At 52.2% G+C, this 15,142-nt stretch overlaps 6 protein-coding genes across 6 annotated transcripts; 5 read left to right on the top strand and 1 right to left on the bottom strand.

Annotated features, from left to right (window-relative positions):
* Window positions 1-104: 104 nt before the first annotated feature.
* On the top strand, window positions 105-1,615 carry SPBR_02749 (uncharacterized protein; the record flags this gene model as incomplete). The annotated part of the gene is made up of 2 exons (XM_040761052.1): window positions 105-154; window positions 217-1,615. The coding sequence occupies 2 exons, from the start codon at window positions 105-107 to the stop codon at window positions 1,613-1,615; spliced, it is 1,449 nt and encodes a 482-aa protein (XP_040621257.1).
* Window positions 1,616-2,514: 899 nt separating this feature from the next.
* Window positions 2,515-2,802, top strand: SPBR_03371 (uncharacterized protein; the record flags this gene model as incomplete). Its single annotated transcript, XM_040761673.1, has 2 exons — window positions 2,515-2,541; window positions 2,611-2,802. 2 exons carry the CDS (start codon window positions 2,515-2,517, stop codon window positions 2,800-2,802), a joined length of 219 nt encoding a protein of 72 aa, XP_040621256.1.
* A 379-nt stretch (window positions 2,803-3,181) lies between these two features.
* On the top strand, window positions 3,182-4,839 carry SPBR_02679 (uncharacterized protein; the record flags this gene model as incomplete). The annotated part of the gene is made up of 4 exons (XM_040760982.1): window positions 3,182-3,340; window positions 3,415-3,468; window positions 3,531-3,715; window positions 3,804-4,839. The coding sequence occupies 4 exons, from the start codon at window positions 3,182-3,184 to the stop codon at window positions 4,837-4,839; spliced, it is 1,434 nt and encodes a 477-aa protein (XP_040621255.1).
* Window positions 4,840-5,697: 858 nt separating this feature from the next.
* Window positions 5,698-7,663, bottom strand: SPBR_02531 (uncharacterized protein; the record flags this gene model as incomplete). The annotated part of the gene is made up of 4 exons (XM_040760834.1): window positions 5,698-6,092; window positions 6,165-6,547; window positions 6,616-6,822; window positions 6,918-7,663. 4 exons carry the CDS (start codon window positions 7,661-7,663, stop codon window positions 5,698-5,700), a joined length of 1,731 nt encoding a protein of 576 aa, XP_040621254.1.
* Window positions 7,664-13,037: 5,374 nt separating this feature from the next.
* SPBR_03315 (uncharacterized protein) lies at window positions 13,038-13,514 on the top strand (the record flags this gene model as incomplete). Its single annotated transcript, XM_040761618.1, has 1 exon — window positions 13,038-13,514. The coding sequence occupies one exon, from the start codon at window positions 13,038-13,040 to the stop codon at window positions 13,512-13,514; it is 477 nt and encodes a 158-aa protein (XP_040621253.1).
* A 92-nt stretch (window positions 13,515-13,606) lies between these two features.
* Window positions 13,607-14,854, top strand: SPBR_02886 (triacylglycerol lipase; the record flags this gene model as incomplete). The annotated part of the gene is made up of 1 exon (XM_040761189.1): window positions 13,607-14,854. The coding sequence occupies one exon, from the start codon at window positions 13,607-13,609 to the stop codon at window positions 14,852-14,854; it is 1,248 nt and encodes a 415-aa protein (XP_040621252.1).
* Window positions 14,855-15,142: the final 288 nt, after the last annotated feature.

The raw sequence follows: 15,142 nt of genomic DNA, 5'->3' as shown, positions 1-15,142 counted from the left end.
AGTGTCCCCATCAACCCATCTTAAAGGTGGCCCATAGCTTGCCTCTCATTCATCTCATATCCTGTCACCCACCGCGTCCATCACGCGACTGACCCACCGACACCATGGACGCAGAGTCCAGCGCTGTCAAGCTGCCCTTCCTTCGGCTAAACAAGTGAGTGCCGCATTGCTTGCATCTCTTCACACAACGTACCGTGCATTGACACCTGCATCCAGTCCGTTCGTCCAGAACCTCCTCTCCGCCGCATGCCTCTTCTGCAACCCCGGCCTCTACCTGGCCGTCTCGCTGCTCGGCGCCGGTGGCGGCCGGCCCACGTCCACAACCATGGCAAACATTAGCAACGGCACGCTCTACGGCGTCTTTGTCTTTTCGGCCCTCATGGCTGGCACTGTGCTCAACACCCTGGGTCCGCGCTACACGATGATGTTTGGCATCACCGGCTATCCCGTCTACATTGGATCCATGTGGTACTTTGACGCCCAGGGCCACCTGTGGTTTCCCATCTTCGCCGGTGCGTACCTGGGCCTCTGCGCCGGCTGTCTCTGGACCACTGCCGCGTACATGTCTAGTGCCTACGCCGAAGAGAAGGACAAGGGCCTCTGGCGTGCCATACAGTGGACAGGCAACATCTCGGGCGCCGCCGTCGGTGCGTCTGTTGCCCTCGGCATCAGCTGGAACTCTGCCTCGGCCAGCGTGCCCCATTCGGTCTACATTGTCTTTATCGTCATCCAAGTCGCCTCTGCCGGCTTTGCCTCACTGCTGCTGCCGTCGAACCAGCTGCGCCGCTCGGACGGCACTGCTCTCGCTGCCTTTGAGCACTTGACGGCCTGGGAGTCGCTCAAGATCACGGGGTCGCTGTTCAAGGACTGGCGCATCCTCATCATGATCCCCTGCTGCTTCACGGCCGAGATGTTCTTCCCGCTACAGGCTTCCATGAACGCATACGCCTTCAACCTGCGCACCCGCACACTCAACTCGCTGCTCAACAACCTCATCCAGATTCCCGTCACACTCGGCGTGGGCTTTTTGTTGGATACCGAGCGTCTGGGCACCCGCCAGCGCCGGGCCTTTTACGGCATCACGTTCGACGCCGTCTGGATCACTGGCGCCTACGTTGCCCAGACTATCTGGCTTGCCAGCTGGAAGTTTGACCGTTCCATCCCGGGGCCGTCCATCGACTGCACCGACAAGGCCTATGCCGGCGCCGTCGTCATCTACATGCTGTACGCCGCCCAGTACGGCGTCTTTCAGAACGTCGTTCTTTACGTCCTCGGCTCGCTCACCAACGAGCCCCGCAAGCTCGCCGCCATGGGTGGCTTCTTCGTTTCCTGGTTGAGCGCCGGCACCGCCGTCTCTTTTGGCGTCGATGCTACCTCCCAGCCTTACGAGAACGAAAACGCAGCCTACTTTGCCCTCACCACAATCTGCTGGCCCATTCTGTACTTTGTCGCCTGGAAGTGCATCAAGGCCACCAACTACGACAAGGAAGACAATGTCATTGTGCCCATTCACGTGCGCCGGGAGCTACATCTCGACGGCGAGAAGACGGGACCGCTCGAGGGCGTCGAGATGACCCCCGAGACGCCACAGGCCATGAGCGAGAAGGTGGAGTAGGTGTGTGTGCGCGCGCTTGTACAACGTACCTTGACGTGATTTCCACATTGCAGACTCATAGAGTCGCCGGTTTCATTGCTGTAGTCGCAGGAATACTGGTCAAACAGTAAACAGCAATGGGATCTCCACCGTTTGTTTTATTTTTTATTTATTTTTAATTTTTTTTGAAAAACCGTTCAATCGTGTCTAATCCACAATGCTCCACATACTTCATGTTTTGCAAACTAGCTCGCTCGTCCGTAGACACAGCTCGTCGACCAATCGACATATGTCACCTACGACGCCCTGTTCATGTAGCCTATCCCAAGTAGCATAGCTGCGTTTCGTGTCGTCCATCTTACCCTTGAGGGCAGAGGCATCCTCGTCCTCGTCAACATCAAAAACCCTCCACCGGGGATGGGATACTGAGAATGGCGGCTACGGTGCTTCACCGTTGGTAAACGACACCCGAAGCTGCCACCACTCGATCTGACACTGACTGCTGTGCAGGTAGACCTATTGGGCCCGTCGAACCGCCCTTGCTGGCCCCTTTGGAATGAACGTCAAAGTGGGCTGACCCCGCAGATGAGATTTTCACGACCAGTGTCAGTGTTTTCACGCTCCTGCGTGAGCTCGACGATGCTGGAGCTTCACTCAACAGCCATTTTCCGGGCATCTGCGGCTTCTTGGCCGTCACATGAACCCGTATATCCTGCACTTTCCCAATAGGAATTTGGGCCAGCAGCGACATCGATATGTCCGCCATTGTGCTCGACAACTTGCACTTCCTCGAGTCTTTCGCGGCTTGTGGGTCACCATTGAACACTGCCAGGCTCTGTATGCGTATGCCAGCTAGGACCGGACATTGTTCACCGGCCGCACGCGTGCCGACTTTGAAGCTTTGGAGTATTCGATTCACGATGTGCGCGGCCAGTCACCAAAAGAGGGTGCGTCTATCCCCAGCATCAGTCATCACACCTGATGTTCCACAGCTCGCCTTACCACCACAAACACAGCGCCTCGGTGAGGTTGTTTTGTCGTCGTTCCATAGCCCCGCCGACACGGCAACGCAGGGGTCGGGCGACGTGCACGAGCCGAGCCACAGCCAAGTCTGGCCCCTCTGGGACGAGCAGCAGACACCCCCATTCGCACTGGAAGGGATGCCGCTGGACTACAATCTGGATATCATGGAGATCTACCAAAAGTGACTCTTAAATTGAACCGGGATAGTGTGGGGAAGTGGGGAGGGGAAGAGTAGCCCTGAAGCATCTCGTTCACCCATCGGGTGAAACCCCAAAAGCGGAACGAAGATGCCGAGCTGTAACGCCTTGACGATCGACCATGTACAGGTGCTCATCGGCAGTTATTCCTGTACAATACGTACCCGTGTGTTTGCTTCAATATGAATCATCCAATAACATACGGATAACTTAAAGGACAATATCGTACATACCAGTCGTACCTTCGCTTTTCAGATTCTAGAGTTCTAGAGTTTGTATCGCGTCCTCTATTACGTCGTTTTCCTTTTCTATTTTCATTGTTGACAGTCAGGACAAACAATTCCCATTGACCGCAATATTTGACAAAATGCCCTTTGGTATTTGGGACCCAGAGTCTTCTCGGGATGGAACTACCAGCGGCAGTGAATTTAAACTGAATGGCACCGAACGGCTCATCGACGAGGGCCGTGTCGACATCGCCGCCGACGCAGCAGAAAGTCATTTCTTGAAGCGCATTATTCACAAGGTAGAGGATGAATATGGGGCCAGCATACGGGGTGCAAGATGTAACAAATACAGATTTACTGACTACTGTTCTAGGGTGAGGAGACAATTCTTGTGCCGCAGCCTTCGGACGATCCAAACGACCCATTGGTGAGATGATTTTCTGACCTTCGATATCGCGACCTTCGCGTGCTTATTACTGACATAACAAGCTCTGGCCACGTTGGCAAAAAGAGGCAGCATTTTGGACCATTTTCTTCAATGCCATCATCTTTGCCATCCTGCCCGGCCCCATTATTGCACCGGCCACCTTCCTCCTGGCCGGCGTCTTCCACGTACCCTTGACGCGCATCGCTCAGCTCTCCGGCTACCAGCTGCTTGTCGTCGGTGCATTTGGGTGAGATGACAAGCCTCCACCTTTCTTGTCGTTGTCAGCGAGCCACAAGTACTTCTAACACGGCCTTAACGCTGCCGCAACGTTACAGACCCTTCGTGTCCGTCCTTGCTCAAAAATATGGCAAACGGCCACAGTTCCTTTTCGCCGCAGTCTCCGCCACGGTCGGCACGGCCATTTGCGTCGCAGGGTCTGAGCGTGTGCATTACCAGACCGTCCTGGCCGGCCGCATCATCCAGGGCTTCGGTGTGACGGCATGGGAGAGTCTTGCCGTGGCGGCCGTGGGCGACCTGTTCTACTTGCACGAGCGAGGTCTTCGAACGGCAATCCTGGTCGTTGCTCTTGCCGGCACGGCATCGATTGTGGCTATTATCTCCGGCGCCATGTCGGAGGGTGTTGGCTGGGCCAGCCTCTTTGTGGCCCTGCTACCCATTGACGTGGTGTGCTTACTGCTCACCGTGTTCCTACTGCCCGAGACGCAATTTGCGCGCAAGACACAATCGACCGCCGTACTTTCAGACAATGTTGCCGAGAAGCCTGGTCTGGTAGTCCACGCCGAGATGGTCCATACGAATACCAGTGCACAATCCGCATCGTCCCCAACACATGCCCGCAAGTCTTTTGGGCAGCGGCTTCGACCCTTCTCTGACCGTCCCTTCACCCAAGAGAGTGTATTTCACCTGCTCTTGGCTGCCGTGGCCCACCTCGGCAACCCGGCCGTCTGGTGGATCCTCTTGGTTAGCGGCGTGCTCGTCTGCTTCTTTGTCGTCACTGCCTACATTCTGTCCCAGATCTTCTCTGTGCCACCCTACAACCTCGGCGTTGCTGCCAACGGTTTCTTTTATGTTGGCCCATTCATTGGTGGTCTCGCCGCTGTCAGCATCGGTCCTCTGTGTGACTGGACAGCCCGTTTCCTGGCGCGGCGGCACAACGGGATATTTGAAGCTGAATTCCGCATTCCCGTCAATATTCTGGGCCTCTTGTGCTGTGGGCTTGGATGGTTCCTCTTTGCCTGGCGGGTTGACCACGAGGTGGCGAACGGCTACTATCTGGCTTCCTTTTGCTTCGGGCTCGTGTGTTTTGGTGTCTCAGTGCCATCCACCTCGGCGGGCCTGTATATTTTGTGAGTCAAGCCAATACCACCATACCTCCATACCTCACAAAACACAGTTGTTGTTGACAGACGTCAGGGACTCATTCCCTCGACAATCCACTTCGCTTTTTGTGCTCCAGATGATGCTCAAGAATTTCATCTTCTACGGATTCTCCATGTTCATCAACACATGGGCCGCCGTTTCCGGTCCCGGCGCCGTCTTCCGCACATTCGGTATTGTGACAATCGCGCTGTTGGCTACCTGTATTCCAATGTGTAAGTGGTTTCAGAAAGTGTATGATATGATATTCATTTAATTGTTTTTCTGACGCTTCATCATTGTAGATATCCTTGGGAAGGCCAATCGCAGGTTTATGCACGGCATTTATCGTAAATACAAAATCTTCCGAGTCATGGATTAAGGGCTGCCGTTCGAAAACAATTAACAATTAAATTGGAGATACATTCCGAACAGTTGCTTCGAGAAACTGTATGCAAAGACAACAGTTGTATTCAAACTGTCGAAACAAGCCACAATTCAGATATGGATTGTTTTCATTGAGGATGCATTGACGATGCGCGCATCCAGTTCGCCACTCCTTGGTTGTAGATCCATCTGCGAGGAATTGAGGCCAGGCCATGCCTGGACTGTTACACCAAGCCCATACAGGCAGTTGGAACACCCAGTCTTTACACGCGCTCGTATCAAAAATATTCCAAATTTTCCGGACCATTTCTGAACTAAGACGTCGTCTACATAAATTTTCTGCTCATATATTTATGAGGTATGAAAATCATCCAGTATCGTGTTTGCAACGTAACTTATGCTAGCTGCACTTGGCAAGACTAGAGGGTTTCAAGATGAATGCCGGGCCCGTCATTTTTCCACAGTTTAAGCCTTCTCGCTGATCTCGGGGCCGTGCAAGGTGGCTCTCCGCTTTGCCTGCTGGCGAAATACCTCGCTGAAGCGGCCGTGGCACATGTTGTTGACGTTCTCTTTGATACCCGCCCAGTTCTCCCGGACAATGCTCATCGTCGGGCGCTCAAAGACCTCGTCAATCTCCTCGAGCGTCTTGTCCTTGGTTTCGGGCATGAACAGCAGCTGGTATATCTCACCCAGGACTGCAATTCCTCCGTAGAAACCAAGCACAAGTCCGGTCTTGCCCATGGCGATCTGCATGGCCGAGAAATTGTACGTCACGGTGAAAGACATTAGAAAAAGCAGCGCGTCAGACGTTGTCATGCCGTAACTGCGCAGGTAAGTCGGGTAGACCTCCGATGGAACAACTAAGGGACGGAGCGATGTTAGTTTGTAAGGAAGGCGCGCTAAAGTTGGAAACCAGGCGAATGGAAACTCACCCCACGTCAAACAAGCGTATGATCCGAAAAAGCCCATGTACAGGACAAGACCCGTAAAGTACAGTCCCTCGACGGCCACCAGCTGCGTGTCCAGCGAGAGCTGGTAACTAACGCCGATGAGCACCAAGCCAACGAAGAAGCCAGGAAGCGTTATAATGGCCCAGAAACGACGACCAAATGTCTCCATGAGAAAAATAGCGGGAATTGTTCCGAGCAGAAGAGCACCACCACCAACGAGAGACATGTAGTTGGCCGTCTCGGGGTCGAACCCGATCTGGTTGAGCAGAATTGACATAAAATAAAGAATAGCATTTACTCCTGTCAGCTGACCGAGGAGAATCATGATGTTGGCGTAGATGAGTGCACGGCGGGCTCTCGGGTTTCTTAGAAGAGGTGTTAACAAGTGTCATGGAAGGGGGCTGAAGATGGTCTGTGTGGAGGATGTACGTACGTAAAAAAGTCCATCCACGGAAAGCGTTTGTTCTTCGCTCCTTCCTGGACAGCGTTTTGCTCTTCGCGGACACCAGCTGTCATAACGAAGAATTCTTCTCTGGCTTCAAGTGACTCGACACCGCGAATACGCTTCCACACCTTGTAAGCGTCGAGCATGTGACCTTTGTGGATCAGATAGCGCGGACTCTCTGGTAGGAACAGCATGCTATTTAAAGTAAAAAAAAAGAGAAGAAAAAAAGAAAAGTTTAGCGACATGGGCAAAATGTGAATAGCGTGTCGCTGAAATACAGATAATCTTACCCGATGAACATGATTGTGGAAAAGACGAGCGAAGAGCCGAGGATATACCGCCAGTTTCCAGGAACGCGTACGAAAATGGCCGCCACAGCATAGCCAAGAACTTCGCCGAGAGCAATGTTGAACTGGTAGAGAGATACAAGGTTACCGCGAAGGCGACGCTCCACGGTTTCAGCCACATAGATGGGAACGGTGCCGCCCTCGAGGCCAACACCGAGACCGAGGATGACACGGGCAGCAACAATCATAGCTAAAAAGACAATGGAGGTTAGTATACTCGCCGCCAACTTTCCAGATAGGGCGACATAGGACAGACCAAAATTGATCGAACCAGCTTCCAAAGCGGCACCGACAGTGTACAGGATGATGGAAAGAATGATGGCGTTCTTCCGGCCGAGATATTCGTTGGCGGGCGACAGGAGAAGGGCACCGCCAACAGCACCCAAGGGCATGCCTGAGTTGACGAGGCTGTTCTGATGTGTATCGAGGCCCAGGTCTACGGGCAGGTAAAGGTTCGCACCCGAGATCAGACTCTGGTCCAATCCGGACAGAAGACCGCCCATACTGGCGAAAGCCACGAGCAGCCATGTGAACTTCCTCGGGTCGTCGAACGCAATGTGGAAGACGCCCGTCTCCAGCCCACCAGACTCGTCAAGAAGTCGCTCCATGTCTTCGATCATGTCATTGACCTGGGCACCGCCGCCGCGGACGACCTCCATGGCCTCGGCCAGGCGTTTCTCGTGCTCCATCGTGTAAAGGGCGAGGAGACCGGGTGCGGGAGTTGCAAAACAAAAACAGTTTGAAAATTGAACAAATGAAGATAAGATGATGAGAACCCGGAGTCACCGATATTTTGCAGATCGGGGGGGACTCGACATCTTTTATCAGCGACGCCGTGTAACGGTCGTTGGTCGGCTTCTCCACATTGTGATCGTCCTCTACTGAGTACCTTCCTGTCACGCGTCACTCTTGTCTCGCCACTGTTACCTCTTCTCCGAGAGTCTCCCTTTGCTCCCGCACTTCGCCCACGCTCTCTCACATCACTTCTCTCCACACTCCGCACTCCAACCTCCAGCGGAGTTGCTCAAGTTGGACATGCAACTGTGGAGATCGACAAAGATGCCCATTGCGACGATTATGTGGTCTTACGTCCTTTTGTGTGGATGACCTATCGAGTAAGCGTGTATTTCTTGTTCTCGGGACAACCGCATCACCCGTGGTGGCGAATTGTCTTCTTTCCCCCATTACAACTGCGTTTAGTTGCCATTCTTGCTTCTAAATAGGCTGCAATTACCGAAGCAGTGGTGGCCGTTTGACCCTCAAAAGCAAAGCAAAGCGTCGATGGGACGCGCTTTTTTCCAACTGCGATGTGTTTTAGTCCATGTGTTGTGAAGAAAAAGGACCGACTGTCTGTCGGAAGTAAGGCGTGTGTGAGAAGTGGAGAAAAAATGGAACAAAAGTTGCCAAAGTCGCCCAAGTCACCAAAGTCACCAAAGTCAAAAAGCGATCGTTGCTGGCTTCGTGGCTAAACACTTATCCACGGCAACTCCGCTGATCTACGACCCTAAACTAAGTCAAGGGATGCCGCCGCTAACAGTGCAACTACCGCCACTAGCAAACAACCCATGTGCCGCCAGTGTTTTGTTAAGTCGCTATGGGCGTTTTGAGTCACAGCGAGCAAAACAACGAGCCAACACAAAGGGCACAAAGGGACGCAAATCGTAGACAAGCAACTAGCGGAAAAGATGCCCAGAATTCTAGAAAACATCTAGTGGGATCGAGTTTGGAGAATCTGGGGTGTGCGTGCGCGTGCTTGGTCCATTGAGACGGAGTTCAACATTGCAAGCTAACACATCATTGACATTGTACAGCACTACCACCCCGACTGTGCAAGCCGCAGAGCCATATTGTATGCGTGCCTCTTTTGGTTTGTCCAGTGTTTCCGACGGCCAATAGCATTGCTTCCTCTACCTTTGCAGGTGTCTGAGCCTCGAAATATTTTGTTACAAAGATGACACAAAGGAATCACAATTTACTTCTACCGCAAAAGGAGGACAACTACAAAACGTCAACGACAATCCATCTTGGACTTCTTCATCTGAAAAAGGACAGCACACAAAGACAATAGCTGCCTTCAATGGATTGCCTTGCAAAGCTCGTGCGCGCACTGAGTGGGCTCTGTTCGGTGGGCCTAGCAATTGAAATCACTCGGTAGGCGGCCTGTACACACCAGCACCTCAGCAGTGGAGTATGTCGACGATTTATTCAACTTCCGCAGCCGGGCCACTGGACCCCGTTCCGCCGAGTGTTGCAGCGAGAAGAACAGCGAAGCACTGGATCCATTACGAAGCTCAGTTGTGTTGTGTTTCTGATTCGTGAGCAGCCCTGTATTACTCTACGTCGTAGAGGGTCTAGAGCTATGTATGTTGTAATTATTCTGTAACTACAACAGGGCATGCGGGGCCTCTTTGGTGTGAAAGCTGCGGAGCTGACGTTTCGAACTTGAGGAGTGAAGACGTCACGGACTCCTGTTCGGCGAACATCAATGTGAACATACTCCGTGCGCTGCACGGCCTGACCTGTAGGAGCAATATCGTAACTTGACTGCCAATCGAGAACCCCGACACTCGTCTGATGTCAAGGCTGTTTGAGAAGCCGGTACACTGCTGTTCACCAGCATTTGTTCTTCCCCGATGCTGAATTCCAAATCCTTATTCTTAGACGACAATTCTCAGTAGTCGTCGTTTCCGGGAGATGAACTAAACAAACCGCGCACACGCTTCCGGGTTTGTGAGTCGGGCTTTTGTGAATCAGTCGGCGTGAGAACGCCTTTAGAGAGGGCTAGTGTAGTGCGAGTAGATATTGATAGTGGCTATACTAACTTCCAAACCTGTCATTCTCTCGTTAAAGCCGTTGCTAATGTCGCCAATTTCGTTGTTGTTTTCACTGTCGGAGACACTCCCGTGTTGAGTAGTCCGTTTAGACATTGGTATCGACTGGAAATAATCGTTTAGTTCTATTTTAATCTCCTCCTCGTCGAACTCTTCGTTATGCTGTTCTTGCAAGCTATCCACAAGTGCTTGAATACGATTATGATACTCCTTTTCGAGCCTCTTTTCGACGACGTCGTCCTTATCGTAGGTTAGATTGGCGTCGTCTTCTAAAGCGACTTGGAGGGCCTTTTCTGCGTTGGCGATCCACTTGTCTCGGGCCTCTCTCATTTCTTCAGTATAATCGGGTAGCCCCTTGTAAAGACGCAGCGCCTCCTGGTCATGGAAAACATAGTCTTCGGGCGAGTGGGCTAGAATGTACTTCGTAGTGTGCCCCAGCTTTGTGGAAATCTCCGAGACCTGGCTTCGTTAAAAGAGAAGCACACATGCTGTTCGTTTCTAGGATAATGTAACAATGTCTTAGTTTGTGGAAGCAGGAGTTAGAATTGGGGTCGGGATTTCGTAGTGTAATTACTAAAGAACTTTTTGTCCTGGAAAAATTCAACCGCGCGTATGTACTACCGCGTGTGCTCTAGAATCACGTTAGAATAAGACGCAAAGCAGTAATCAAAACAAGCCAAGAAGGGATGCGATTTTCTCACCCTGGAAGACAGCGTTGCGCCTGGAAATCGGGAATGGACCTCGATTGTATTCCTTTTGGTCGGTCATCGTAACAAGATAGGTCACTCAGGGGAGTAATACATTGTTGAGGATGACAGCACTTTGAGCTGTCTTGTTGTCGAGTGGGGAGTGGCCTGGCCAGGTCGATCGATGGGTGATTGCGAAGCGCGAGTCAAAATGGCAAGGGTGGAGTTTGTATGAAGATACACTGGCCATACAAGCGAAACCAGACTGTGCCTTAGCTAGTTAGGAGCTGCCAGGGCTGTCTCCACTGTTGCGGTTACTTCCTTTTAACTAGTGTTGGAATATTTCTTTGCCAGCAGGCACTCACCCCGTCCGTTGTAATGGCTGCCAAGCGCCCCAATACGTGCTGAGGGTGCTGGATACAAGGCGTATCCTATTGTCCTCCGGATGTTAAATACAGTTGCATAGCCAAAAATGAGTGCACTATTATGTGCGTCTGTGGAATTCTCGCCAAACCCATAAAATCTTCACTTCCTTGGTTTTGTCTCTTGAGTCCTTGAATTGTGGGTCACAAGTGCTGGTCACATGTTATATCTCGTGACCCTTCTCCTTCTACAGCGTTATCATTGGGCCACCTGACACTACTGACACTGGGTAAAGCGACTTGTAAAGATATGAAGCCGGGCTGCCTCATTGCCATCCTCCCATAATAGGACATCCAAAAATGGTGCTGGTGCCGACCTTCCTGTAACGAAAACGATTGACGGGGCCGTAAAATACTTAAGGGGACTAAAGGCCCGCAAAATACTGGGTATTCTTGAATTTGACACGTTTGTTTCTCCCCTTAAATTTATCTCGTTTACAAAACATCATCGCCAATTGATAACTAATCGATCATGCCGTGTTAAGCAAAATGAAGACATGAGAGACTTGCACCACAAATATGTCGTCAAAAACAACAATGTAATCCTCACAAAAGACACGAAGTAAGAAACCAACCACTTCGTCTGTGCTTCTAGACTCCAGAAGCCACACGCTGTGACATCCAACGAGTGCCGGGACCAGCCGGGGTCGGTCCCGCCCCCGCACTTCACATGGGCTTCAGCCCTTGTCATCCTCAGTTCCTGGCTCCCAGTTTGTCAGCTATTCTTTTCTTTTTTTTCCGTTTCATTTCGGGCTTTCCCACACTACATTTTTTGTCTTGCCCTCGCTGCCCTCTCAGAGCTTGGCCCGGGAACACGTCCATACAAACTCACCTTTTAGTGGGATGGGTGCCAGTCGCCTTGGCCGCACTCACGCGCCTCTGGCACACTATGCTATAGTTCCCAACCGTTCAGCAACTTGCTTGCTACCTCATGCATAATCACAAGGAAAGCGAGTATAGATGGGATGATTCGGTGCATTTTCTCGGACGCTTTACACTTGTTGCCCTGTGTGCATCGGGCCACCATACCAAATTTGGGTGTACGTGCGAACAAGCGGCGACAGTTTGTCCGGAGCCTTGAAGTGAGAGACGTTTTATCCTATCTCAGTGTTTAACCGTCGTCACGATCTCACTCCGTTCCATGTTTTGGCTAGTAATAGCTTTTCTCCACGAGGAAGACTCATGTTACCTTATTCCAGCTATAAAATGCCCATCACGAGCCGACGATCATATTCTTCATGCCGAGGCCTCTGCGTGGATAACGATACACGTCATGAGATTTGAACGCACCCCTGTCCGATAAATACTAATGCTATATTGTCCGTGCACCATTTGCTTCCTCTTTGGGCATTTCTTTGGACTTTCCATCGCCTTATTTTCCAAGCCATCAATCCTCCACATCCTCCACAGACGGCCCTGACAGGAACCCCGTGGGGAAGTGGACTAGACATGTGAAGACGACCTAGCAACGATCTGCAAGCACAACATAACGGTCCGCCTGCCACCACGCTTTAACGTTCATTATGTGAAGCTTAAAAATGATCCCAACCCCGGTGGAGTGACGGACAGGTCAAAGAAAAACACACTCCTTGCTTGCACGCACAAAAAAGCAAAGACTACTTGCGGCAGACAACGACAAATCAACCTGAGCAACAGGGGTCTATCTGGACTAGATGACTGACGGACCGCGGAGACTTTGACAAAAAGAGTAACATGTCCACGATTAGGAAGGAGAATAAAGGCGAAGCGCCAAAAAATGATTTAAATCACTGCAAAATTAACCACAAGTGTATCCAGCTGCGGTTTGATCCCCCCTCACCAAAAAAAAAAAGGTCCAAGTGATCCCGTCGATCCCATTAGCTCCATGAGTCTAAGATTTCTCGTCTGGTTCTAAGTAAAAGAATGAGGAGGTAAATATAAAACAATACGTGGCTAGCGAAAAGTGATCATGGGCCTTGTGAGAGTCCCTGGTTTTCATGAGAATACGACTACGGCCGAACGTATAAGACGACTATTTAAGAGGCGACGATGCGCCGTTCGTGCAGCCTCACCCTGCCAAGAACAGACTAGTTGTATCCCCTTGTGCTTGTCACCAAACCTGTTTTCTATATCCCAAACTGCATCATGGCGGGTTTCACTGCACGTCTTACGCTCGTGGCGCTTGCTCTGGCTAGCACCGTGACGGCCGCTCCGCCCCCTACTCCGGCCATCAAGGAGCGTGCCGCGCAGGTTACCATGGTGCTGCCACTGGGTACCGTGATCGGTGCGTCGTCGAACGGCGTCGAGTCGTACAACGCGATCCCCTTTGCCCAGCCTCCTACTGGAAATTTGCGTCTTAAGCCCCCCGTTAAGCGGACGGCGTCCTACGGTGTGCTCGACGGCACCGGTCCTGCCGCGGCCTGCCCACAGTTTGTTGAGAGCACCAGCGGCTCGCTTCTGTCTTCGGTGATTGGTACACTGGCCAACAGTCCGTTTATACAGACGGCGACAGACCAGACTGAGGACTGTTTGACCATTGATGTCTACCGCCCTGCGGGCACGAAGGCGACTGACAAGCTGCCGGTCCTGTTTTGGATTTTTGGTGGTGGCTTCGAGGTATAGTCCACCTGCACTAAAATCAAATTGGTCTTGTTCCTCATTCCCCCAACGTTAGTGCTCTAACACGACATTTTCTGTAGCTGGGCTGGACTTCCATGTATGACGGCGCTGGTCTCGTAGCCGACAGCGTTTCCCTTGGCAAGCCCATGGTCTTTGTTGCCGTCAACTACCGTGTTGGTGGCTTTGGCTTCCTGCCGGGTGCTGAGGTCCTGGCTGATGGCGCGTCCAATCTGGGCCTGCTCGACCAGCGCATGGGACTCGAGTGGACGGCCGACAACATTGGCTATTTCGGCGGTGACTCCGGCAAGGTTACCATCTGGGGCGAATCGGCCGGTGCCATCTCGGTGGCTGACCAGATGATGCTCTACAACGGCAACAATACATACGACGGTAAGGCCCTATTCCATGGTGCCATTATGGACTCTGGCTCGATTGTGCCTGCGGACCCCGTCGACTGCCCCAAGGGCCAGGCTGTTTACAACCAGGTGGTCGCCAAGGCGGGCTGCTCGAGCTCTTCGGATACGCTGTCCTGCCTCCGCACCGCGCCCTATAATACATTCCTAAACGCCGTCAACTCCGTGCCGGGAATTTTGTCGTACAGCTCCGTCGCCCTCTCGTACCTGCCGCGTCCAGATGGTGTCGTCTTAGTTGACAGCCCCGACGTTTTAATTAGGAACAACAAGTATGCCGCCGTGCCGATGATCATTGGTGACCAGGAAGACGAGGGAACGCTCTTCTCGCTCTTCCAGAGCAACATCACCAACACCAACCAGCTGGTGACCTACTTATCCGACTACTTTTTCCACAACGCCACCACCGCCCAGATTCAGGCCCTTGTCGCCACTTACCCCGACAACGCCAGCGCAGGCTCGCCCTTCAACACTCTGCTGCTCAACGAGGTCTACCCAGAGTTCAAGCGCCTGGCCGCCATCCTCGGTGACCTTGTGTTTACCCTGACGCGGCGTGCCTTCTTGGCCGAGACCAACAACCTCAACCCGTCCGTGCCTAGCTGGTCCTACCTCGCCAGCTACGATTACGGCACCCCCGTTCTGGGCACCTTCCACGCCAGTGATCTGCTGCAAGTCTTCTACGGCATCCTGCCGAATGCCGCCAGCAAGAGCATCCACAGCTACTACTTCAACTTCCTGTACAACCAGGACCCCAACAACGCCTCCGGCGGTACCAGCAGCACTGCTAGCCGGGTCAGCCTTAACTGGCCACAATGGGGTGCGGGCAACCAGCTGGTGCAGTTCTGGGCCGCGACGTCGAACCTGTTGGCCGACAACTTCCGCAACTCCAGCTACACCTGGCTCGTTTCCAACATTGCGTCGCTGCACTTCTAAGGGAGACGACCACTGGGTATTGAAATTTGCAAACGCCAAACGCGACGTGTTCGGAAAGTGGATGAGAACAAGACCTCTTTGGTGGATTTAATGTGTTTCGGTACATTTTGTGCCCAGTTTTCACTCTCTGTTTGATTTATTCTATTGCCCCTACTGGGTGACTCAGCTGTGGGGCCGAATTATTGTAAACGCAGTGATATTATGTTGTAACTTGAGAACAATAAACCAACGAAGTAGTTATTACGGAATTGCTCTATCCTTTGTGAGGTTACAGACTGCATTGGGGAC

The sequence above is a fragment of the Sporothrix brasiliensis genome (assembly GCF_000820605.1).
Source record: "Sporothrix brasiliensis 5110 chromosome Unknown Cont17, whole genome shotgun sequence".
NCBI classification, from domain to species: domain Eukaryota; kingdom Fungi; phylum Ascomycota; class Sordariomycetes; order Ophiostomatales; family Ophiostomataceae; genus Sporothrix; species Sporothrix brasiliensis.
This window is presented reverse-complemented; position numbering and strand designations above follow the sequence as displayed.